This window comes from Crinia signifera, chromosome 5 (genome assembly GCF_055691185.1).
Source record: "Crinia signifera chromosome 5, ASM5569118v1, whole genome shotgun sequence".
NCBI classification, from domain to species: Eukaryota; Metazoa; Chordata; class Amphibia; order Anura; family Myobatrachidae; genus Crinia; species Crinia signifera.
The window spans coordinates 280,381,228-280,409,107 of NC_139221.1; the positions used below are offsets into that span (position 1 = coordinate 280,381,228).

A 27,880-nucleotide genomic window follows, 5' to 3' on the forward strand; every position below is an offset into this window, starting at 1 on the left:
TTTATTTCATGTAATACTCCTGGGGAGCTGCTGCGGCATTGGCGGGGGGTGGGCAGCATGGTCCGGTCAGCTGGAGGTGGTGGGGTGGGGGGTGCAGCTCGTAGTTGCGGGCAGCAAGGTCCGTCCGAGCAGCGGTGGCGCCTGTGAGCTTTTAGCCGCATTTTGCCAGGTGGCGGGGCAGGATGCTGATGCTAAGTATTCTGAAATGAATGGCAGGACACTGATTAGCACACCCCCCCCCCCCCCCCCTCCCGCCACCGATGGTCAGACGGCCAGCAGGTCCGACCACCGGCTCAGGTCTGATGCTCATGGGACTACGCATCGAACCTGATGGGACATCAAACTGAGTTGATTTGTGACAATTTCACGGCCCGATTCATCGGAATCAGGCAAAATCGGCACTTTAGTTTTCTCACTGGTGTGCTGTTTTGGGCTTTCTGGAGTATGCTGATATTTGGGTGCCGCACCCTGCACCTATACACAGCAATAGGGATGCCCAATACTCAGAGAGACCTTGACGATTGGCTTGGGGCTTCCAATATATTTGCAAATAAATGTAACCAAGATCTCTAAATTATCATGTAGATTTGGGCTAAGCACATATAAAAACACATATGAAGATGAATGTAATACTGTATATGTGTCGACCCGGGATCACAGATGCCTGCAGACCCCGCGACTTTGCATTAGGCTTCACTCTCCAAACTTCCTCCCCCACATGTACAAGGTAGTTGGCGCTGCAGCCGCCTGTGGTCATGAATGAGGTTAAGCCAAGCAGTATTTATGGAGAAATGTAATTGAAAGAATAGAAAATAATGAATTGGGTGGTCATGAAGTGGTGGTGGGTTACTCTTTCACTCTGCCCACCCCATGACTTCTCCACCAAGCCACAGAACATGTAGTGGGTGTTCACCTTGAATGCATGTATTGGATACACTTGAGTACATAAAGAAGCTTGGGGTCCACATTTTTTACAGTATAGATGCATTTATATCAGAATGGTTGTCCAATTGTCATGTACAAGCCTCACTCTATATAACATACATTATACAGAAAAAATGACCATTCATTTTGGTGTTTTATATAAAATATACTGTATACTGAAAACGTCTATGCTGTAGTTATGTAACTTACCATATAAAGCACATAATTAGTGTTTTTTTCCTCAGATTTGGGATCCTAAATAGATCTATCATGTTTCCGGATGCCGTCAGTTTTTCTTCTTGTAACTTAGAAAATAAAGAGTGAAATTCAACTGTTTGGGAATCTACTACGTAGTAAAATATCATCACTCATCCCAGTACATGTGTGGGTGCATCTTACATCTAGACATATGGCATCTGCATTGTTCTGTGTGTACAGCCACTGTGCTGCCCACCCATACACTGGCTGTAGAGGCTGCTGGTGACACAACTGTTTAGGCACAAGTAAATTCCCGCCCAGTTGGGACATCAAGCAAAACACATCAGGCCGACAATTGGTAAGTGTGTATGCACTTGCGAACCATCAGGAAGGTAGACGGATTTGTCATCCTTTTGGGTACCCAGCATTAGACATATCTCCCAACAATTGAATTCTGATATTCGAGACGCAGCTCTTCTGAAAGGATGTATGGCTTTGTGAACAGGCCTGACCAATACTTTGACACTCTGGGGGTATGACCAATGCTGTACGAGCAGCTGGCCTGTCCCTAGACTTTGCTCCTGGCACTATATATGCAGTTTGTTCAGAAGAACAGGAGTGATCAAATGCTCCCCCAATCTCCCACTGCCTACGGAACATTGCGACCCACTGGTTGGACAGTTCCACTGATATCGGAACAGTACGGAGGTATGCAAAGAGTTGATGACAATGGTAATGTGCTACAATATTTCACAAAACTGTAGCATGGTCCCCGATTAGAGACACCTGGACATCCATTTGACTCAGAATTACTTCATCTTATTTATCATACATGAACCACTGATACATTATAAAGTAACATCAGCCTTATGTTACCTGTAATAGTAACGCCTCGGGGAATTCCTGCTTATTTATCCGTGCAGCTTTCTGAAGCAGCTTTTTAGCCTTTTCAATTTTGCCTTTAGTAAGAAGCCACCGAGCGGATTCTGGAAGGAAGCTGTAGTAGGTCATATTAAATTAACGATGAACACTCTATTGCAAAGTAAACTTATATTAGGAGTTTCAGAGGAGATCCACATGCTTCAGTACAGAAGAGAAAAAAAGATGTCTCCTTATGGGACAGATTTATTAAGCCCGGTGAAGTGATAATTTGGGCAGTATTGTTTTCACCATCCAATTGGCTCATAACTGCCATTTTGTAAATCCAGTTTGTAACTTGACAGGGTACTCTTTACCTAGAAGGGCGCCCGTCGCGGGCATCGCGGGTACATTTATGTATGGCCGCGACGCGACCGACGCGATGCCCGCGATTTCCCATTGAAACCAATGTTAAACATGGAAATCGTGTCGGTCGCGTCGCGGCCGGCCATAAATGTACCCGCGATGCCCGCGACGCGATGCTCCCGATTTCCCATAGGAATCAATGTTAAAAGGCGCGATGGACCCGATTTTACTGTTAAATGGCTCAATCCACCCGATTTGGCCATAGGAATCAATGTTAAATGGGCCACAGAGCCCATTAACCCTTAAATGTCCCCCCAAATTTTTAACGCCACCCCACGATCCACGCCAACCCGAAGCCTGGCGAGCGCAGCGAGCCCGCGAGGGGCGGCGGTACGCGTCCTCTGACCTTTTCATGCCCTACTATCCACTAGGGCGTGGTGTGAGAATATAATAGTGTGGCGAGCGCAGCGAGCCACCGAGCCCGAAGCGTGGCGAGCGCAGCGAGCCCCGCGAGGGGACGCGGATACCTTCACAGTTATGCGCGTCCCCTCGCGGGCTTCACAGGTGTCCGTGGCGAGGCGGACACCTGTGAAGCCCGCGAGGGGACGCGTCTACCTGTGAAGGTATCCGCGTCCCCTCGCCACGCTTCGGGCTCGGTGGCTCGCTGCGCTCGCCACACTATTATATTCTCACACCACGCCCTAGTGGATAGTAGGGCATGAAAAGGTCGGAGGACGCGTACCGCCGCCCCTCGCGGGCTCGCTGCGCTCGCCACGCTTCGGGTTGGCGTGGATCGTGGGGTGGCGTTAAAAATTTGGGGGGACATTTAAGGGTTAATTTGGCCTATTTGGCCCCAAATCGGGTCCATTGAGGCATTTAACAGTAAAATCGCGGTCAATCTGCCGTTTTAACATTGTTCCCTATGGGAAAATCGCGGTGATCGCGGTCATCGCGGGCATCCCGATTTACCCGCGATGCCCGCGATGACCGCGATTTTTACCCCCGACGACCGCGATTTCAATCGCTGGCGCCGTTCTAGGTAAAGAGTACCCTTGACAGTTAGGGGCTGGTTGGCGGTGATAAAGTACCAGCCACTTCATCGAGATTAATAAATCTACCCCTATGTTCCATAGTAGCGGTACATATGCCTAATACATGAGTAGTTTTTGCAAACACAAAATAAACATTTTAGTTTTATGAATGGTCTATTGAAATGTTTTGTTATACCTAATTTGTAGCTAAAAGCCCTTGTTTTGTGAGATAATTCTGACCAACTGTGACTGATGGCTGAATCGGTGAGGGGAAGTGGTGGACTGGAAGATGAGATACCAGGAGTGTACGTTTTTTCAACAGTAATTAATATTGATCAAGAGAAAATAAGTAATTTACAATGGCTGAGATGCAGATCAGCTTCCATTTCATTGGCACTGTATAGGTTTTCCAAGACTGGCATTGCTAGTGGGGTGCAAGTCTGTACTGGCCTAAAGGAACTGAGATAGGTACATAATAGATATACTGCACACTAGGTTTGTGGAGTAGCGTGAATTTTTGTCCATTTTCACCTGGCAAAACGACTTTGAGGAAAGCCATGAGTTGAGCAAGACACCGTTAGAAAAAAGATGTAGAATTATTGAAAACAGAACTGGATAGCTGATTTAAAGAACCTGATTGGGTGTCTGGATACTAAAAAGCAGTGGTCCTGATTCAAAGGTGCACCTAAAGTAGATGTAGGACACAGTAGCAGGGCCACCAATAGGGGGGGGTGCTGTGGGTACAGCTGTCCCGGGCCCCGGCCTCTGGAGGGGCCTGGGCAGCTACCCACAGGAACAGCGTCACAATGCAACCTCCCACCCCCGCAGCTGCACACCGCCTCCCCCACCTGGCGGCTCCCCAGCCAGGCACGCACAATACACAGTGCACCCTGCAGAGCACCAAGCCTAGGACACAGAGGGGCTTGGCGCTCTGCAGGCTGCATTGTGCAGTGTGCACTCTCGAGGAGATGCACACAAAGAGTGGAGGCATGCAGGAAGGTAAGTAATGGTACTGGGGGGGGGGTAATGGTACTCGGGGGGGAGGGGGGGATGGTGCCGGACTGAAGGTCAGTCCCTGGCCCCAAGGTTCTTAGTGGCGGCCCTGCACAGTGGAGGCATTTTTGCCACTGCATTATAGTCACACTGATGGGTAGCCAGCATTTGGGGGAGTTATTGGGGAGAGGCCAGAAAATTTAAGGCATTTTAAGTGCCACTTTTTTTTTTTCATATTTAAGTGCACTACAAACTCTTTCGCAGCAGGAGCGGTCCAGATGTCTTAGGTGTCTCATTCTCAGACAGCATAGACGGTACTTGTGTAATATCTGGGCGCCCAATTTTTCATTGTATTACATTGCATCGCATCGCACTACTTAAGGCATGCAATGCAATGTGATTTTTCATTGTAAAGACCCGATTTTTAATTGTATAGTCACCCATGGGTGATTTCATACCCCCACTATCCAACTACGCATGGAGTGTATTTTTTATAAAGTGTGGCGAGCGCAGCGAGCCCCGCGAGGGGACGCAGAATACATGTAAAGTAATCTGCGTGCGCTCGCCATGCTTCAGGCTCGGTGGCTCGCTGCGCTCGACACACTATATAAAATCAACTCCATGCGTAGTTGGATAGTGGGGGTATGAAATCACCCATGGCTGACTATACAATTAAAAATCTGGTCTTTACAATGAAAAATCACATTGCATCGCATTGCATTGCATCACATTGCATTGCATGCCTTAAGTAGTGGCATGCAATGAAAAAATCGTGCGCCCAGATAATACACAAGTACCGCATAGACATGCTCAGAGATCCAGTGTGCTCTCTGTGCACAAGACAGTGTATGTATGAGCCATTACCATATTTACTTACACTGCATGCACCTCTAAATCAGGCAGCCTTTTTTTTAACTGCATGCGTGAATGGGACACTATTTTATTTATTTTTTACCCACGGGAAACTCTGACATTTCTCAAAGGAAAATTATTCATTTTTTTTTAAATGCCTGTTCTGTGCACTGTACCTCCCCCAGTACACTTTATACCCTAGCAAACTTTGTTCATTTCACATAAGCCATGTAAACCAAGCTGCCAAATAATACATTTTTGTTTGTTTCATGCTAATTTTGTGTTTAAAAATAAATAAAAATTCAATAAACATATATGAAATAAAATTGATAACGATCAGTTCAGAGGTTAGCAAGAGAGATAAGCAAGAGCAGCAACCAACTATTATCACTGCAGCTTCTGAGAACAGTAATAATGACATTACAAGTCCTTCAATATCATCTACAGCACAGGACATAAAGGGTTTAAGTCATGACATCTAAAAAAAACAACAACAACACAACAACAACAATATACTGTACAGTGGTAAAGAAAACACACATCTAATATAGGAAAGGTTTGGTGCAGAAACACATAAAATTGTCCATATGCCATTCTTTACACACAGTGGCAAGGAAAAACTTGGCATATATTTATGAGAGTGGTTCTGCAACTGTCAGTGAGGCATCCTCTTCTGTCTCTCATTCTGATACAAGAGAACTTTTCGCTCAGAGTCTAGAAACTGCAAAGCCAGTAGAACAAACTGTGTGTTCAGAACCATCACACATACCTGAGGAGAGCATAGGGGTGTCTACATTAGCTATGTGTGAGTCTGACATTTCTCACACTGTCCTTATAGAGAAGCATCTTTCCCCTCCTTCCACCATGTGCACGTGTGGAGCGCATGAAATTTATTTTATACGATTATAATGTAATTAGCACCCTCATCATCAACCTCCTCATTAGTGATTTGATTTAGGCCCTTATTCTGATCGGTGCGGACTTTCCCGAATTCTTACGGTGCGGTCCGCACGCCACGCTGTGCGGCGGCGTGCGGGCTTCGTCCGTAGAAACGCCCACGTGTCCTCCGCATTCGGACGGACTCACTCTTTAAGAACAGGGCGTGTGTACGGACGACATACAAACCGTGCGTGTGCGGTGGAAACGTACAGATTCTTGCACGGTCTTCCCGCACAAGCACGGTCTTACCGCGTCAGAACGTACGGGAAGCTGTCCGTACGCCCCGATGCGGAGTATTTACGCTCAATCCCACACTTTTTTACTGAGTACACACAGCGATCACATGACCCACTTAGGCAATTAGCCAACCTCCTGAAAAAGGGATTGTTATCAATTTCAATCAATTAAATGCTCATCTATACTGACCCACATTCCTACTACATTCATGACACACATTAACCCTTACAGCATGTGACCCTAACATACATCTAGATACACTATGTACATTTTGCTTATTTTAAAGATTTTAAACAAGTTAAACATATACTTTAGCATGTTAGAAAAAAATACTGACAACTTTGAACTTTAAATAACGATTTATTACAAAATAACAGTCCACAACCAAAAAATTAAATTTCCCCATCAATGATGCGGTCCATTTCCTCCATCATTTGCCTCATCAGGCCTCTCAGTCTAAGGAGGGCCCCACGGCGACCCTCCTCTGCTTGGGCAGGCTCATCTGTGGAGGAAATTCAAATTCAAAAATGACTAATGATATTCATGCATACATTTAACATAGTCAAACCTACTTTTTAAACATGCATTGTGACAGGTGTGTGTGTGTATATATATATATATATATATTTATATATATATATATATATATATATATATATATATATACACACACATATATAACTATATATATGAGACATACACCTATACATACATGCATACATACTACATGGAAAGCCTGATTTTGGCCCTCTACCCTTTACTCTGTCGAACACCTCACAGTCATACTGCTCCTTCTCAATCCAAACCCACCCATGACTAAGCTCTGAGAAGCATGTCACGCGCTGCACCAATCACAATTCGGCAAACAAAGTTCAGTGTCTCTTATATGATGGAGCCTGGCAGGGGAGTTACACAACTCTCAGGAATGCTCAGTACATTTGTGCAATCAAGCATGGCTTGCCTGCTGATGGTCTGCTCCAGAAATCATTGTCAGAATGCCAGTTAGGGGAAGCTGCAGCACTAACCCACTCACATGCTCAAAAGCATTACTAAGACCAAATACACACACAATTATGGTGCAAAACATACATGCAGACCGCAGGGGGTGGTTAGCTAGAGGAGGGCCCAGGGGCACTGACCACTTGTTACTCCAATCTAAGCCACGCCTGTCCATACTCCATTTATGCCATACTGAATCTAGTTTACAAAGATCATTCACCAGTAAACTCTACTCACCTATATGAGGCTACAGATTGTATGCAAGCAGCAGGGACATGAAACACTTACATTAGTAAGTCATCCCTTTCTTCCAGGATACAGATTAACTACACAGGTTCAGTGGCACTTAAAATCGATATGAAAGACATCCTCACAACCTGTGTCATTAATATGTGTCCTGGCTGCAAGGGATGGTTTGGCCACCCTATCTAACCCCAAAGTGTGTCTGTTGCTATCCCGTTTGTTTTGTCATTTTATAGTATAGTAAAAATCAATTGAATCACCAGTGCTACATAGCAAATAGTACATGCCAAACGGATAAATTAATCCTTATGTATACATACCAATTCCGGCCGCCTGGACGACCTCACCGGCCTCCACCTCCTCCTCAGGGGCCTCCAATGCTCCATCCTCGGCCTCGATGACGTCCTCCTCGGGTGGCAGTGCCTCCACAGCCCACCCCTCCTCATCCTTAATTTCTTGGGCCCCCTCCTCCGGCCTCCCTTCCTGCGGCTGGTCCTCCAGGGCCACCGCTGCCTCCTCCTCCTCCATTTCCTGTGCCCCCTCCTCCAGGCTCCCTTCCTGCGGCAGGTCCTCGAGGGCCACCTCTGCCTCCTCCCGGGCCTGTCTTGCGCGAGCACGTGCTGTGTATGTGAAAAATCAAAAAAGTGGCAATTAGTGGTAATTACTATTAAGCCTTATCAAGCTATAAATGCAAAGGTTAGAAGTACAGATAATTGTACAGGCAAACAGCTCCTTAGTGGCCTTTACAAAACACAGCCTGTAACATGGCAGGTATGCTGTGACATTTGGGCCATTGTAAGCATCACAAGCATTAATCCTCCCCAATAACATATTTTATGACCATTACAGGGTGTCAAACAGGAAGTAGCACTCATATATTGTATGCCATGTTTAACTCATGATCAGGCTGGTGACCTTAGTGGATTAAATAATGTCAGGTAAGCAATCATGTCCAAATCCCCATTTACTGTTGAAATACTCACATCTAGCAATGCTGGCCCTTATTTCTTGCAGCCTCTCTGGCTCCCTGCGCCTGAGGTCGGACCACCGCCGCTCCAGCTGAGCGATGGTCCGCCGCACCTGGGTGCGTGCGTATATACGGCGGCGGGCCACCGCATAGGCATCGCGTTTCTGCCTGTTGGTTATAAAGGGGCCCGCCCGCCCCAGCCTGGTCTCCATAACGGAGACCAGAGTTCTCAGCTCCGCGGGTGAGAATGGGGCTGCTCTCCCATAGGCCGCCATCTTAGCAATGGCACAAATCAAACAATCATGTGCTGTCATTGGTTGATCAGAGTGATATTTGGTATTAACTTTATTGTTCATTTTTACACTAACAGCGTGTATGCGCCAGAACAGACGGCTAACCCATTGCATCGCACACCCATCCTAAACAGACAGTGTAAAATAAGATGGAAACACATTATATATAATCTATACTATCCACCAAACATGGGTAGAAGCACCAGGTGAAATAGTCTGCATCACAAGACACTTACACCTAACTCCACAAGGTTCTAAACAGCTATTTTATAATGAAAGCTATGCAGCAGAAACATAGCAAATAGTGGCAGACCTTTTACAAAAATTAGGCCATGCTGCCATGTGTACACTTACCTTCTACTGGCCCCTACTACAGAGGTGGAATGAAAAGTAGCTAGCATCCAGCCTGAATTTGGAGTGCTTTCACATGTGATTTGGATGCTAGCACTGATTACTTGTGGCTAAGTGGTGGACTGGATTGACATATGGAATGGGTAGTGTCAGTTGTACTACATACCAAACAAGTGCACAGTACAGATGCACATTCAAATATACAGTTCATGTGTGACCTCAGTTTTATTTTGTAATTGGTGTTGGAATCTGCATTTAGCTACTAAATCTGACTTACTCAGTTTGCCTGGTTTTTGTGAAATATTTTTCCACACCAAGGGGCGTCCCGTATGCGCCGCACGGTTGACGCTGGCGTACGGAACGCGGCCGTACGGAACGCAGGTTGTAGCTGATTAACGCCAATTACAGAAATAGTATTTAAAGTTGTCCTAGAAAGGCAAACAGTTGTTGCAAAGATGGCTGCCTCAGAGTCAGAGGAAGAACAGGTGGTGCAGAATCTCTTGTCCCGCATGGAAGCCAACACCACCTATGTCCCCCTCAACCCAGAGCAGCCAGATGGGCCATCAACATCAGGCCAATCAGCAGCTGGCCCATCCTCAGCATCAGCAGAATCATTGGGAACACAGCAGGTGGCTTCCCAACAGAGTAGCCAGCCCAGCACTTCAAGTACACCAACCGGTGGCCGTGCCCGTGGCCGTGGCCGTGCCAGTGGCCGTGCCCGTGGCCGCAGTCGGGCAACAGAGGAACCAACCACAAGAAACATGGCATATGAACCGCAGGAGCTTGACATCCTGGTGACCCGGGCACGTGATTTAATAGAGTGCCCAGCAGTAAAGTTGACACACACAAGGAGATGGAAGATCTGGGAGGAGATAACGGCGGAGATTAATGCAGTGGCTCCACAAGTTCGTGAGGTGGAGCACGTTAAGAAGAGGCAAGTACATGTGTGTTACATTTGAGCAGTACAAGTCCAGTAATGTTTACATTCAATATTAGATGGAGTTGGTCAATGGGTGGTCACATTGCTTGGAGGCACAGACATGTTGGCCATGACATTGAATTGATAGTTATTGGAGGGTGACTGGTGTTGTATCTTCTAAGGGTTGGTTTAAAAAATGAATATAATGTAAGTTTGGTGTCAGTAGGCACATGTTGTATTATGTTTCAGATTGCAATGGGTGCTACAGCAAACATGAGGAGTTACATGTATTAATATGTACACTTTGATTGCAGGTGGCACGACTTCAAAGACAACCTCAAGAAGAAATTGACCGAGCGGTGGCAACACAGCCACACCTCTGGGGCTGGCCCCATGCCTGGCAAGCTGAAGCTCACCCCCCTGGAAGAGACGGCCCAGTGCTGCATTGCAGTGGAGGAGGTCTGGGGGGTGAGCACCATAGACAGCGAGTCCCCAGCGGAAGTGATGGCTTCTACACTTGAAGGTAATTATTTGCCAGGCCATAAGTAGATGTTTTGAATTTGGCATGGAATGTGTGGTAATTGGTAATTTCTCGTTCAACAGCATCCCCACCGCTTGGTCCAGATTCTCTTGAGGAGGTTGTGGAGTCTGTGCCAGCTGGCCCCAGTAGCAGGCCCGTGCAGCAGCAGCCAAAAATGTCCGCGGCTGAATTGTCCACGTGGGGCCGTGTGCTAGACAGTATTGTGCAGCAGGGAGACTCGGCATTCGAGCGGGTGCGTAGGGCCGAGGAGGTGCTGCAGGGTTTGACCACCAGCCAGCAGAGTATTGCTGCGAGCCTGCAGGCTATGAGTGCCAGCCAGCAAGCTATGAGTGACAGCCAGCAAGCTATTGCTGCTAGCCTGCAGGTGCTGGCTGATCAAGCCCTGCGGCAAAATGAACTCCTCCTCCGCCATAATGAACTTATGGTGGAGCTAGTTACCACCAATAGGGTCCTAATGTCACCCGCTTCTGGTGCTTTACCAACAGCATCACTCCCTGCTGCCAGAGGGGGAAGAACATCCACCCCCTCCCCAGCATGTGCTCCACGTGACCCACCATCTGACTGTGGCCGTGGGCGAGGCCGAAGAGCTGCTGCACGTGGCAAGGAGCCTGCCAGGGGCAAACGTGCCCGCAAATGAACTTGTGTCCCCATTAATCTCCACCGTTATGTCTTCCCAAATCTTCCATTGAGCTGTGTGTGTCAGCATCCTGTGTCAAAATCCGTGCCGAGGGTCACCACATTTGCCCGCGGTTCAAATGTCATGTTTGGTTCCCCTGTTGCCCTGTTTCGGCTACCATTACTGTGTGCTGTACTTGAAGTGTTGGTGCTGTACTTTTGTTGTGAAGCCAACTGATGTGTTCCTAATGATTCTGCTGTGGCTATTTATTATATATTATTTACTTTTAGTCCTGTTATGGTACCATTTGTTTTGTGATGTTTTTGTCATTTTTGGCAAAGTTTCTTTAATAAATGTTATTTTGGCCCCACAAATGTCTGTATTAATTGATACACGCAGAAGTGACATGTGTATTAGTATTATTAATATTAAGTTGTGTTGATTATTTGCTGTGTAAAAGTGTGTGACAAGTGCAGCATGTAATGTTCCCTTTAAGCTGCAATGCTTCCAATTGTAGCAGTGAGAAGCGTGTCATTAACAAGTAATGAGTAAAGTAGGTGATTGTTTTGGGTTCAGCTGACATTGGTTGTGTTGCGTCCGTCCTGATTAGGCGTTCCGATTGCCTAGCGCATGACCAAGTGGTGTCCGCAAAGCAATACTAGCCTTTTGGACACCGCACATTTCTACCCTTTTTGTTCGCGTGCATTCGGCGTGCTGTCCGAATGCACGCCTACCCAAATATGTGTACTCCCCCGTGTCCGCCCATGTTTCCGCCCAGTTTAGCCCACTTTGAAACTACGCCCCTGTGTCATTCCGCATGACGCCCATAACACACCCATATTGGCCGAATGATTGCGGTGCACATTTCTGTACGGTATTAGTGAGAACAAGTACGGAGACCATACGTGGCACATGCGCATTGCGTTCCCCACGCATGCGCAGACGGCTAAAAAACGCGATCCGAAAGAATTCGGGAAAGTCCGCACCGACAGAATAAGGGCCTTAGTCCTTCCAAAACGTTTTTTTGTGGGTGCCCAAACAAACCAAGGCCTTCCCGCATGAAAGTGACAGTCCCTGTAGCTGAAGTGCTTGGTTTTTTAAATTGTGCATGTACTTTTTTGTATAAGGGTTTACATAGCGGTGAATGGAAGAGTCGAAGGACAATGCTATTGTGCACCATTTTTTTGTCACTGCTTTGTGGTAAGGTTTCATAGAAACTGCCATATGTTTGCGCAGCTGCTCTGTCACTTAAGTAACCAGCTCACTTCAGCCTTTGGCCTTCACTGGATGAAAACAATCTTGTGAGCTGTGAAGTGGCCAAAACTGAGTGGGAATGACTAGAATTTAGTGATGATATTGAAGTTAATAATACTGTAGGACAGTGGTTCCCAAACACCTTAACGTTCCAAGTTTTAAGTAAATCCCTGGTTTAGCACAGATGTCTAAATCAAATTGACTGAGCTTCTAATAAAGTCACCTGTGCCCAAGCATAACTATACTTAAACCATTGGGGTTCCTTGAAGACTGTGGGCAGGGCAGCCGAGAGGGTGGGGGGAGCGGGTACTAATTATCCGGGCCCAGGCTTGCTGGAAGGGCCCCACATGGGCCCTGGTGTGACCCGTCCCTTCCCCCTCCGTCCCTCTCGGGTAACAACAGCTGCACACACTTCTACAGCATGTGCTGTGCTGACAACAGGCTCAGAGTGTCTCACTGACAGCGTGAGAGGTCATGCTGAGCCTGCCGTCAGCACAGCACATGCTGTAGGTGTGTGCTGCTGCTGAGATTACAGTTTTTAGTTTTCTTTCACCCTCCTCTAAACATTTTTGGGGCGTAGCCTAAGTGCGGGAGGTGCCCACACCTCCCACACTTAGGCCACGCCCCAATTTTTTTACCGGGGCCCGGCATTCCTGTCGGCTGCCCTGATGGGGGGTAGATGTATAAAGCAGTGATAAGGGAGGAGAAGTGATAAAGTGCCTGGTACTTTATCACTGGCCAATCAGATCCTAACTGATCTTTTTTAAACCCATCCTGTAACTTAACAGTCAAGAGCTGATTGGCCGGTGATAAAGTTATCCCGGTACTTAATTATATTAATGATATTAATTATCCCGGTACTTGTGTATTATAGCGGCGCCAATCGCATACCATAAGGCATGCGATGGTATGCGATGCGACGCGATATCGCGCGATATTGTACAATGTCATACAATTTTAAAATTGTATGACATTGTGTACGGCATACAATGCCATACAATGCGATGCGATGCGATTAAAAATTGTATAAGCACCCTAATGGGTGCTTACAATGTTAAATGCACCCCCACGCCACCCCCCCACTATAAACGTGAACCCGAAGCGTGGCGAGCGCAGCGAGCCCGCGAGGGGCAGCGGTACGACCTTTTCATACCCCCACTATTCACGTCGGCGTGGAGTTGAGAATAGAAAGTGCGCGAGCCACCGAGCCCGAAGCGTGGCGAGCGCAGCGAGCCCCGCGAGGGGACGCGGATACCACGCTTCGGGCTCGGTGGCTCGCTGCGCTCGCCACACTTTCTATTCTCAACTTCACGCCGACGTGGATAGTGGGGGTATGAAAAGGTCAGAGGACGCGTACCGCCGCACCTTTAGGGTGCTTATACAATCTTTCATCACATAGGGGGCCAAAATCGCGTTGCATCGCATGCCATCGGGTGCATGGCATGCGATGCGATAAAAACATGCGCGATGTACATCGGGGGCACCGCTATAATACACAAGTACCATTATCCCTTATCACTGCTTCATACATCTACCCCTGTGTTTGAAACAATCTATTTGATTTTAGATTTTTTTCGTCATTTAAAAAAAAAAAACAATAGAAAACCGGTCACAGCATTGGAATGAGAACCAACAACAATGTTCCAGCTTACATCTGTAGTTAAAACCCTTAATATATTTAAAAGTCTCTATTATGCCCACCCCCTTTCCTTTCTCTGCTCCAAGCTATACATATTAAAATCTTTTAATCTTTCTGGATTCAATTTATGTAGGCCATATATACCATTTAGTTGCCCTTCTTTGTACAGTTTATAATGTATTTATATCCTTTAGGATATGGCCTACAGAGAAACACAATATTCAAGATTAGGCTTTACCAATGACTTATACACCGTGGCACCACCAGAGCTTCATTCTTTATTTTCTTGTCACGGTAAATGATGTTACTTACCAAATATAAAGCAGTAATATTTGCGTGAGAGGTCATGCTGAGCCTGCCGTCAGCACAGCACATGCTGTAGGTGTGTGCTGCTGCTGAGATTACAGTTTTTAGTTTTCTTTCACCCTCCTCTAAACATTTTTGGGGCGTAGCCTAAGTGCGGGAGGTGCCCACACCTACCACACTTAGGCCACGCCCCAATTTTTTTACCGGGGCCCGGCATTCCTGTCGGCTGCCCTGATGGGGGGTAGATGTATAAAGCAGTGATAAGGGAGGAGAAGTGATAAAGTGCCTGGTACTTTATCACTGGCCAATCAGATCCTAACTGATCTTTTTTAAACCCATCCTGTAACTTAACAGTCAAGAGCTGATTGGCCGGTGATAAAGTTATCCCGGTACTTAATTATATTAATGATATTAATTATCCCGGTACTTGTGTATTATAGCGGCGCCAATCGCATACCATAAGGCATGCGATGGTATGCGATGCGACGCGATATCGCGCGATATTGTACAATGTCATACAATTTTAAAATTGTATGACATTGTGTACGGCATACAATGCCATACAATGCGATGCGATGCGATTAAAAATTGTATAAGCACCCTAATGGGTGCTTACAATGTTAAATGCACCCCCACGCCACCCCCCCACTATAAACGTGAACCCGAAGCGTGGCGAGCGCAGCGAGCCCGCGAGGGGCGGCGGTACGACCTTTTCATACCCCCACTATTCACGTCGGTGTGGAGTTGAGAATAGAAAGTGCGCGAGCCACCGAGCCCGAAGCGTGGCGAGCGCAGCGAGCCCCGCGAGGGGACGCGGATACCACGCTTCGGGCTCGGTGGCTCGCTGCGCTCGCCACACTTTCTATTCTCAACTTCACGCCGACGTGGATAGTGGGGGTATGAAAAGGTCGGAGGACGCGTACCGCCGCACCTTTAGGGTGCTTATACAATCTTTCATCACATAGGGGGCCAAAATCGCGTTGCATCGCATGCCATCGGGTGCATGGCATGCGATGCGATAAAAACATGCGCGATGTACATCGGGGGCACCGCTATAATACACAAGTACCATTATCCCTTATCACTGCTTCATACATCTACCCCTGTGTTTGAAACAATCTATTTGATTTTAGATTTTTTTCGTCATTTAAAAAAAAAAAACAATAGAAAACCGGTCACAGCATTGGAATGAGAACCAACAACAATGTTCCAGCTTACATCTGTAGTTAAAACCCTTAATATATTTAAAAGTCTCTATTATGCCCACCCCCTTTCCTTTCTCTGCTCCAAGCTATACATATTAAAATCTTTTAATCTTTCTGGATTCAATTTATGTAGGCCATATATACCATTTAGTTGCCCTTCTTTGTACAGTTTATAATGTATTTATATCCTTTAGGATATGGCCTACAGAGAAACACAATATTCAAGATTAGGCTTTACCAATGACTTATACACCGTGGCACCACCAGAGCTTCATTCTTTATTTTCTTGTCACGGTAAATGATGTTACTTACCAAATATAAAGCAGTAATATAGCTGTGGGGGCAGAGCAGGCTATCTGTAACAGCCTCCAGTTTCGGACGCCATAACCAACTCCAGCTAACGCTATAATTCCAACACCAAAGCAAACATGGACGGTGACTGTGGCATATACACGTTGGGATGATCCCACCCACTCAGCAACTGAAAAGAAAATTCTATTATCTTACATCTGATGTGTTCTCTGCACACTTAAAAAACACTCTCTTTGGAAAAAAGTAAAAAATATCAACCAGCTCTCAATATCGACAACATTTTTATTTGCCTACCCTCCCGGAATGGCTGGGAGCCTCCCGAAAATTGAGTATGACAGGTTTGGCCACCCCTGGTCTAACCATACTCACCTATGCATAGCGTGCAATTCTGTATAATGGCAAAACAACACAAGCCTATGTGCGATTGCCCAGTTACTTTCCATTAGCCACAACCAGATGCCTCTGGCCGTATTTGCTCAGAACTACAGATGGGGCCGGGCTCATCTTTGCAGGGGATGGCGATGGCGACGCCATTCGCCATTCCCTGCTCCCGCGCCATCTGTGTGTCGGAAGGGGACGCGCGCGCACGAGGTGCGCGCGCGTCCCCTTCCGACGGTGCTGCCGTCCCCTTCCGACGGTCGCCCGGTGCCCACACCGGGCGCCCGCACCCCCCCACAGCCTCCTCGGGTCCCTCCAGCCCCCCTCGAGCGGGAGGCGGACAGTATTGCGTCCGCCTCGCCCGCCGGCCGCCCGGATACTGAGACGCACGTGCGTGGGGGACGCACGCGCGTCTCAGTCAGATGGCGCGCCGTGTTGCTGGCGGATCGCCAGCAGCATGCTGCTGGCGATTCGCCAGCAAGCATAAGGCCTGCCCTATCTGTATATATAGGGCCTGATTCATGTTTTTAAGTAAGCTATACCCCTTTCACACTTTCAAAAATAACCCGGGTTTTTGCACATGAACGCGCACCAACTCGGGATTTAGCTCAGTGTGAAAGGGTCTAGGACAAATATCCCGTGTTCAGCATTCCAGGATCTCTACCCAGGTCCTGATCTGGGTAGAACCCGGAATCGATGCGGTCAGTGTGAATGGGTGTTCCGGATCAGCGTGACTCAGATCCCGTTCACTGCAGTGAAAATGCCTCCCAACGCTGCCCCGGCCAAGCCTCCACATGATGCCACCCGCCCGACTTCATTCCGGGTCGGGTGGCCAGTGTGAAAGGGTACATTCCCAGGTAGTGTCCCAGGAAGCATCTGGGAACACATTCCCGGGTGTGACCCGGGTGTGCGAATGTGAAAGGGGTATAAATTATCAAGGAACTAGCCAAAACCATGTTACCCCGTGCATAGAGATTTAGATTTGGGTTGTAAATTAAATCTAAATTGCAGTGCAAAAATAAAGCTGTCTAACATTTGTGGACTACATGCAAAAGCAGCCATTATTCACCATGTACAGAAAAAAATATACCCAACCTAGAACAAAATTTCTCTGCGCATGTTACATCTGCCTATACGTACAGTACCTACATTCACGATTTCCTCTCAAGGAGATGCACAGGGACGAATTTCCCATAAGGCCCGTGAGGCACGGGCCTATGGACATCACCTGCTGGGGGTGGCTAGGCATCCCCCCTCACTGGTGGAGAATAGCCGGAAGGGGGTCACAAATCACGGAAGAGAGAGAAGGGCAGGCCTGGCTCCACCGCTGATGCTCAGACTTCTACTCCCCCATCCTGGAACCTCTCCTGCTCAGCGGTGGCGCCAGTGGCGGCTCACAGCGTAGTGACCTGCTGCAAGTAGGTGGAACACCGGTGGGTACTCCCTGGCCATGCTGACTGGGCAGCAGAGCTGCTGCCACGCGCAGGACAGCTGAACGCACAGCTTCCCATACACAATGTAAGAGGGTAGGGGGGAATGATAGCTCACGGGCGGGCAATGACCAGCAGTAATGCTGGTGGCTGTAGCAGCTTATCTACCTCCCCCCCCCCCAACTGACCCCACTGTGGGGAGTTGCAAAAAAAGTTGTGCCTAGGGGCGGAAAGACACTTAAATCCACCCCTGGAGATGCCCAGAGAGAAGAAGCAGGTTGGCAGCAATGAGGCGGGGCAGTCTAATTTGCTTTGCTTACAAACATGGATCAGGCACTTACTTGGCTACACCACATGCTCTGAGTGTAAAATAGCAATAGCCATCCACAAAACAGACTTGCTTGCAAATAGAACTCCCTTGAGAAAACATATTTTACTACAGTATAAACATCTGAATAAATGTAATTCCTAATATGTCTTCCATTTTGGGCCACTGTAAACACTCAGTAGGTGTATAGTTGGTTCACAGTAGTGTGTGTGGGCATGTTACATTTTAATGATGTAGCAGGAGCAGACTTTTAAATTGGGGCCTACAATATATCTAGGCCATTGAGTTCCCTCTCTCTGGAATTCTCTACCTCTGCCGGTCAGACTTGCCACTTCCTTACAAAACTTTAAACGTTCTCTCAAGACCCACTTCTTCATTACATCTAACTAATTCTCATCCTAACCTTATGACCAGTGCTATTTTTCAGCAGGAACCAGCAGGAACTCAGTTCCTGAACCTCTAATTAAATATGACATCATCAGGAACTAAAAATGTACTTTCCATAAGATAAGTTTTATTTTAAAGTCACCTGTGAGTGCCTTTGTTTCTAAATACAATATATACATCTATCTCTGCCTCCCTCTCTTTATTATATATATTATTTTGTATTTAATTGATCCGCCCCCAGACCTGGAGTTCCTGGACCTATTTTTCCAGAAAAATAGTACTGCTTATGACCATGCTCACATCTATCCCTACTGCGTCACCCCAGTCTGTCTGGCTAGGCCCCTGACCATAGCAGTGCCTTTCCAACATGCAGTTGATGCCAGAGGAAAAGGACAATGAAATGTCTCAACTGTAATGCTGGCCACACATCAGACCAAAGTTCCTCCAACCATCCAACTACTTGGTTGGATGGAATAAAAATCTGGTACTGGATAGGAGCAAATGTAATTTGTAATGAAGTCATTTGTTTCCCAAATCTGAAAATGGACAACAATTGTCACTCAGACAATTTATTGTAGGTGGACTATTTGATTTAAACAATTTCAATGAATGTTTTTGTCCATTCTCTTGAGTTTGTGAGCAAATTGCTTATTGGCATTTGCCCCAATTACAGTACCAGATTTTTGGTCCAACCAACCAACTAGTTGTATGGTTGGAGGAAAGTTGGTCTGATGTGTGGCCAGCATAAGGAACCACCTACACCCAATTTATCTGTGTTCACATTAACACCCAGGGTACCACATGTGTTCCAGTAATCCCAGTGATTATAGAGCATGGACCTCAGACTTGGCAGAAGTTATATCTGGGCAACTTTCTCAAAGACTACAATAATCAGCCAGGGATCTTTTCTTCATCTACATTTTACAACAACTGGATTTGATAGCATGACTCTTGCAGTCAGGATTCTAAAAGCTAAAGGTCTCTGTGATACATATCATTGTGTGAACACTACAAGATGCCAATTTAAGCTTTAGGTTACCTAGATTGCTACATTTCTTACAGAAACATCTGGATGAGGGACTGAGACTAAATTCTTTGAAGGTCAAAATGTAATCTTGTCTGACAAATTTGTCTGTTTTCCAAAACAGAAGTGTGAATGGTTTTATTACTGTCACTTTACAATTTGCAAATTGAATTAACTGAAGTCTGAATCAAATCAATATTTGGTGTGACCACCCTTTGCATTCAAAACAGCCTAATTTCTTCTAAGAACACTTGCACATTGAACTCAGGAGGGAGGTGAAGTCCTTCTGTATCTTCATGTCATGCCAGACATACTTAATGACATGAAGATCAAGGCTATGTGGGGTCCATATTATCACTTCCAGGACTCATTGTTCTACTTTATGCTGAAGGAAAGTCTCAATGACATTTTCTGTATGTGTTGGGTCCATGATGGTATTGCATGCCTGTATCCTGCACAAATCTCCAACTTTATTTGCTGTAATACAGCCCTTAGCTTGCAAGGAACCTCCACCATTCTTCACTGTTGCCTACAGACACTCCTTATTGTATCGCTCTCCAGCCCTTCGGCAGACACACTGCCTTATGTTACAGCCAAATATTTCAAATTGTGACTCATCAGTCCAGAGCACATACTGCCATTTTTCTGTACTGCAGTTCCTGACATGTGGTTCATCTGATACCAAGTTTCCTTGGCTGACCACTGCATCTATGGACCTGATTGTTGCCCATTTCTTTGTGCTTCTGCAAAATAGCTTACATAGCACATCTTGAAACCCCAGTCAACCATAAGATTGTGTCAATTTTATGGCAGTGTTGACCTAAGGTATGTCAACCCTTCTTCGGTGTTGACCTATCCTGTAACCTTGTAAAAGATATCGCTCAGAAGGCCCTTAGTGAGTGATACTGTATGTGAATGATACTGTAATATTCTCTAGTATGTACACTCCATATCATTACTGATATATGACCCCTCCCCCTCCTTGGGTCAACATGCAAGTCAATTTGGCTACACAGCCAACGACCTGCATGTCCAAGTGACATCACTGAATAATGTTGTCTGCCAATATGATATCGTTCACCAGTGAACAACCACCCGATATCTTTAACTACATCAGCCACTGCCAGGATAGCCCAGGCTCGCCTAGTGTGTATGGGCTGTAACTTATATATAGCAACCTTAAGGCAACTGAAATGTTAGAATGTTGGAATATAATTAAATAAACTGTTTATAAAAAATAATGTGGCATATAGGAATATTAGTCAATTATAAATGAATTACTAAAACCGAGAATATTATAATAGTTTATTTATATGTAAAAACTGGCTTAGATAAACAGAAAGCATAAAAGTAATAGCTTAGTAAATGATAATGGTCTGAATGAAAAGCATAGGACAAAACAGCTCTGAAAAATAAGCCTGCACATACATTACCTAGTACGAGATTATTTAATAGGACCCCAGACATGCCGATTCCCACAAAACATCTCAGCACTATATAGATGGAAAAATCTGTAACAAATGCCGCTCCAACACCAAAAGCCAACATCAATAAAATTGAAATTAATATAACGGGACGTCTCCCAATCCTTTAAAAATTAACAAAATATATACAGGTGTAATCATTGCATAAATTTATGGACAGAAGTATTAGTTTATATTTTTAAAACAATGTCAGCAAGAACATTTTAGGGACTCTCTATGTTAAATTTGTACATTTTGTACAGATGCAATAATAATATTGCTGTTTATAAGCAATGTTTCTGAAACTTGTTACTGAAACATTTGCGGAAAAATAATAATTAATAGAATTATTCAAATGACAGAAAATATTATTTAAACACATAAATCACGTGAACAGACTCCTTTATCAAACTGTTATCACCATAAAAAAATAAAAAAGGTTCAAAATAAAACAAAGAAACAAACAGTTGTAAAGCTAACCTAACAAACAAAAGCAGTCATTTTGCTCTTACCAACACATAATAAAATTGACATTAATTGTATCACGTAAGTAAGGCTGTGGTTCCCAAAATGAGTGCTGTGGCATCCTAGGGAGCCACGCGGGACTTTTTTTCTGGTCCATGTGACCATGGTGGCTGCCAATCATAAAATACTGTATGTGAACAAACAATATCGTACCCATCTCCACCACCATATAACTGTCCCTAAGGATGACCTTTATGCACAATTTACATAATTTACAATTTTTAGAATTTCCCAAAAGGAAACATTTTTCCCTGGGGGTGCTGTAAAAAAAAAAAAAAGCTGATACAGTAGGGTGCCGTGATTCCCAAAAGTTTGGGAACCACTAAATTAAGGGCAGGAGTCCATCAAGAGAGACTCTATCCAGCAGAGTAATAGACCATTTGAGTGCCAAGTGAATTTGTCAAAATAGGTGTGAAAATTTCCAAGCAAGCATTTTTATTCATCATACTGACCTGTAATGTTTACATTTATATGGGTAATATAATCTTTTTACACAACATTTTTTTATTTGAATTTAATATAACAATTGTGAGAGACGCTGGCATTTTTAGTGGATATTTTGCACATCTCTCACAGAGATGTTGGCACTGAAAGGGTTAAGGTCACCAAGAGACCTTATAATTATAATTGGACCAGATTGTAGTGAGTACTGTATGCACAAGTTTGCCATTTTACTGATTTTCCTGTGCTCATGCTGGTGTTGCTGACACAGTACTCTGGAGGCTAATTATTGAAGTAAATGGGTGCAATGTGTGCGGTGGCGCCCCCTGGAGCAAGGGGGCCCATGTACAGTGCACTCATTATAGATATGCCAGTGATTAAAGGAAAAAGACAAACCTGTTCATGACTGTTCCCACACATCTGGTTAACACCTTACTGTACAGCCTAATGTTCAAGGTCATACAATGTGTGTTTGCTGTCAAGAATATTTGCTGTGCTCAATTATAAAGACATGATGATTAACTACGTGATTCTACATGATTAACTGCTATGATAGCACACCAGAATTGTATGCACTATAAGACACTGTAAAACAAAATAAATTCTTACCTGTCTCCTAAATTCCCAAAAATAAGTGATCCAATGAGGATTCCCAACATGTAGATGGACTGAGAGAGATTAATCTGATCCTTTCTGTGGCACACCAAGTCAAACTTAAGCAAGGAAAATGCAAAAATGTCATTGGTGCACTGACATCATGTGACATTATATTGCTATGTGTATAGTAAACAAACAATATTCCTATTATTTTAAACAACTGCACAACATGTTATATAACACAATGACAAAAATCTAATATTTTATTTTTAAAATAGAAATCACTAATGTGTACATCAGCAATATTGAAGAAGCTACTATATAACAGTTTGAAATAAATTGGACTTTCATATGGGTAGTGCGAAGTAACCAGCACCCATAATCAGATACCTTATTATTACATTGGCAAGAAGAGGGCTAGTGTAGTGACTTGACCACATCGATGCCTGCCCTCTCCTAACGGGAAGGGGTCAGGATCTGGGCAGCCGGTATCCTGACAGTCAGAAGATATACAGGGCAATCCCAATGATCAGATTCCTGTCTGATTATTGGGGTTTAGATCAGGGTTAGGCATTAGGAAGGAGTGTTATAGTTAGGCTGCGGAGGGATGGTTAGAGTTATTCTGTGGAGTTGGGGGTGGTTAGGGTCAGGTTGGGGTTGGTTAGGGTCAGGCTGTGGGAGAGGCTGTTAGGGTTTGGCCTCGGGATAAGGGGTAGTGTTAAAATGCTTACCGAGATCCATCGGGATTCTGACATTGACTGTTGGGATCTCAACTGCTGGGATTTTGAAAGCGGTCCCTTCTAATTCTTTATAAGTACAATTACATATGAACCTTGGGACTGACTCAGTCGTGGATGCACCTTGGGACTGACTCAGTTGTGGTTGCACCTTAGGACTGACTCAGTCGTTGATGCACTGTCTTCAGCTGCTTCTTCTTTTTATGCATTGGCTGAGCTAAAATATGCAAAAGCAGCAAATATGCAAAAGACAATCCTGTTTTCTAGTGTTCATTCTAGCACTCGCCATCTTTGAAAACCCATGCAGTTCCTTTTCCCTGGCGCATTAAAAATTTACACCATAATGCCCATTACAAGTTTAGCCACACACCATAATGTCCATTATGTATTATGCCAGACACCATAACGCCTATTAAAAATGATGCTACATAAGTGCAACTTACCTACATGCTCATTGCCAGGGGTTCCATGCTCATTGCCAGGGGTTCCATGCTCGTTGCCATGTGGGATTACATGCTCATTGCCAAGGGGGAATAAATGCTCGCAGTAACTGGGGGACAGCCACCGCCGGGCAGAAATGACAGCCATTGACAGCCGGGCAGAGAGCAGGGGGCTGCCTGGCTGTATTCAGAGCACTGCAGGTCCCAGCTGTTTGAAATAATACCCCTTTTTCACCAGAAAATGCAGAGACCGGGCTTTAACACCAGCCTAATCCCTGCATTTTCTGGTGTGAGGGGGAGAGAAACCCCCCCCCCCCCCTTAACCAACCAGCTATATTTTTGGAACTAACTGACCCATTTAAATGAGACCAGTATCATATTGAAAACGTTTAAGTGGGCTTCGAATGATTGAAACTGGGCCGTTTGATTCCGGAGATATCTTCCCTCAAACAACATGAACAGCCATGAAATTACATTTCAGAAATGAAAAAAAAAAAATCGGTTTACCTGCAATATCTCTGGAACCAATGAACCCATATCAGATTGAAGGCCCAGTGATTTGGGTTCGACTGAATCATGGCAGAGGGGTACTGGCAGTCCTTGGAACTGGGTGGGGGTCGGAATTAGCGGGTCCCATGTTATCCTATTGGGAAAACGTTCCAGCTTTGCCTGGCGGTATCTCTGGTTCCCGGGGGGCTAACGACACGGGGCCGGGCTCGTTGGAAAGCCCTGATCCTCAGCTACTATGGAGAGTAGGCCTGGAGTTGTAGCTCCATCAGGCCCATTGTTAATCCGGCCCTGAGTGCAAATGCCAGGCATGTGCAGATCAAAAACAATCTAAGATTTGCATAAACATTGGATTTATGTAAATCTTTAAATTATGCCCCTGACATAATTTGTGTGATAATACAGTATATGATGTGAGCAATGCAGGCAAGAGTAACAGGGCCTACACACAGGGAGAAGTGCTAGAGCATTCTGACTCTGAGCAATGCTAAATCACTCAGAACGCTCAGCAAGATCGCTCAGCACACAGCGCTGCACAGGGACGATGTGCTACTGAGAAATCTGTCAGGGCCAGTGTTCTCCGGTGAGCATGCTGGCCCTGACAAGTGATTACTATATTTATCCAGCATGCTGGTTATTAATGTGAAGTAGAATACACATCTTAGTATATTTCCCCCAGAGTGATGTAGGGTAATTTTCTAGTCAGAATGGTTAGAAAATTCCCTTAAATCACCCCTTAAGGCAAGGAGGCTTGCTATATACTACAATATATACAGTATGTTGGAGGAGTATGGGCGGTTATAGATAGGTGCATACATTCTGTAATTAGGGACAATCAGTGATTGATGGGTACATATTTAGGTCTGTGATTAGAGACTGTCCATGATTGATGGGTACACAATTAGGGAGGGAACACAAGAATATAACTTAGTGTATGACTATACAGAGTATTACCAGCTATCTAATACATTTACTATACAGCTGAGTACTTACAAAGTGATAATGATTATACATAAGGTAGAACAAATCATGTTGCTTTAAATTAGCATTGATTAAAATCTCCACTTTTTATATTTTTATGTAGTTATGAACACAGATTTGTTTATTTTTTTTAAACCACTATTTTGTTAAGGTTATAATTAGAAGAAGACTGGCTGGTGAGGTATTGATGAGATCCGCTGCCGGACTGATCCGTATGCCAGGACAATGTTCAGAGGCACCGGACTCTCTGCACCTGCTCATGCACATATAGTTTGCTGATTGTGCAGATGCAGTGAACCCCTCAATATTGTCACACAACTAATAAACTCACTCTGGCAATTTCTGCCTCAATAAAATTGTGTCAAGTACATATCCCCCGACACAGTACAGTGGAACGGGTGTTATTCAGAGTGTGATATTTAGGTCTAAATTTGACCAGAGACACCTCCAGAATATCTCAGCAGTACTAATTCTGCATATATTTAGAGATATTATTATGTGCTACTCCCTATGATAAGACATCAACTGAATCCTACATATATTAAATTATTATATAGATTTAAACCACTAGTGTACCAATAAGTGCCTATAAGGGTCCTGCAAGGACTGCACCTTTTTTCTGTCAGGTATCAAATCAAACCAATATAGGTAAATGATATATAGATACCATAGACAGAATATGATCTCCAAAAATTAGACATCCTGCAATATATCCTGGTAGTACAAGTACATACCTCAAGTCTAGAACCAGCACCTCATTTATCAGCCCAATCTACCTACATTTTAAGTCTATTTAGCACTTACCTTTTCAATTTCTCTTGGACTTTTCATGTATTTATATGTCGTATGTCTTACATTTTAACCTCTTCTGATTTTGCAACTTTAAGTGGGTCCCGCGCGCATGAGATGCGCACGGGACCGCATATCGAATCGGATGTTAAACACATGCGATTTGGCCACTTTCACCCAATTTCTTGGCCTTATCCTTCAGATTCTGGTGAAGAGAAGCCAAATCACACTAGTGTATGGCTAGCTTAAGACTACTGAAATCTCCCTTGCTTGTTACAAGTTGCAGAATGTATAAAGGTAGTGTTATTAGTGTTGGAATCACCTGCTGTGAGTGAAGTTGGGAGCACAACATTGTGCACAGGAACTCATGGACCCTCACCGAATGGTGGATGATGAAACTAGTAACTTCACGGGCAGGAAGCTGGCAGCTGGCACTAACTGGAATTTAGAGAACTTCCCTCTTCATCGCTGCCAACCGATGAGGAAAGTGTTGTTTAACCTAAATACATAGAGTGGCCAGTGCTCAGTGCAGAGGTGCTAGGAAAAAAAAACACCATGGCACTGAAGGGGTGACCTACAGAGTCTGCCTAATTGTTGCACCATCCCCGTCAGCTGATTATAATTTGAAATGTGTACTGAACCCACGTAGTATCATGTTATATTGCCAGTGCCGGTTCTAAACGACACATAATTAAGCATTTTAGTGGACAAATGTTTACAGACCTCGGTGACCAGTGTTGGCTTGAGATGTGACATATCATACACCCATCCATTCTGGCACGCAATTGTGCTGTTCAGTCTGTATCTTTGTATTGATTCTATGTCCCAATCCTCTGGACTGTACATCAGGCATTGCTCATACGCCCCATGTGAATCAAGTGGGATGGTTAAATTCAGCTGCACGTCTTCAGTGAGGTTTGGGGCTTTCTCAAGGATCCAGTCGGTATTGCAGTGGTGAGGAACGGGTATTCCCATAAACACTTGCCCAAACATGTGGAAGGCATTGAAAAAACTAAGGAAACAAAGCATAAACACCAAACTTTTCTGATAGCGTCCAAATTCCCCGACGTGTTTGAGGATTTCCCCAAAGTCCGTCATTGTCCTCTGGTTGAAAGCAGTGCAAGGCACTTCACTGACAGTGAGAAATTAATGGTTAACCTCATCCCAAGAGACACCTGTAATAAGTCAAAGTCCCATATATACATATATAGGTGCACAACATATGTACAGTACATTCACAATGTTAAGATGTAAACATTTCCTTCTGTCACATATTTATGATCTCCATGGATATATGTTTGAGATTTTGGCCCTTATTCTGGTTCCCCTGCAAAGGCATTTTCCTTCTCAAATGGACAAAACCATGTGCACTGCAGGGGGGGGGGGCAGATGTAACATGTGCAGAGAGAGTTAGATTTGGGTGAGTAATTTTGTTTCTGTGCAAGGAAAATACTGGCTGCTTTATTTTTAAACTGCAATATAGATCTCACTTGGAATTAAAACCCCACCCAAATCTAATTCTCTCTGCACAAGTTACATCTGCCCCACCTGCAGTGCACATGGTTTTGTCCATTTGAGAAGGAATTTGCCTTTGCGAGTGAACCAGAATAAGGGCCATTATGTGTACAAACCAAACATAATACCAACAGTGATAACAATCAATACATAGCATTACTATTTGTCTGGCTATATTGTATGGTGCTCAGGGCTGGATTAAGGCCTGGTGGGGCCTGGGGCCCTTTAGACAGTGGGGGCCCAGGTAAAGGGGGGGGGGGGATATATTAGATTGTGCATACCTCCCAACATAACC

General features: G+C 45.0%; 1 protein-coding gene across 1 annotated transcript in view; it reads right to left on the minus strand.

Moving 5' to 3' along the window:
• The window catches only part of LOC146079715 (solute carrier family 22 member 13-like), a 31,143-nt gene extending 3,975 nt beyond the window's left edge, over positions 1–27,168 (minus strand). Inside the window, exons 1-6 of the mRNA XM_083186375.1 lie at positions 26,794–27,168; positions 22,629–22,732; positions 21,024–21,178; positions 16,044–16,212; positions 1,999–2,119; positions 1,135–1,229 (exon numbers count right to left, since the gene is read on the minus strand). Coding sequence (XP_083042501.1) covers positions 1,135–1,229; positions 1,999–2,119; positions 16,044–16,212; positions 21,024–21,178; positions 22,629–22,732; positions 26,794–27,168 — 1,019 coding nt within the window. The remainder of the gene's footprint in view (positions 1–1,134; positions 1,230–1,998; positions 2,120–16,043; positions 16,213–21,023; positions 21,179–22,628; positions 22,733–26,793) is intronic.
• Between the last annotated feature and the right edge of the window lie 712 nt (positions 27,169–27,880).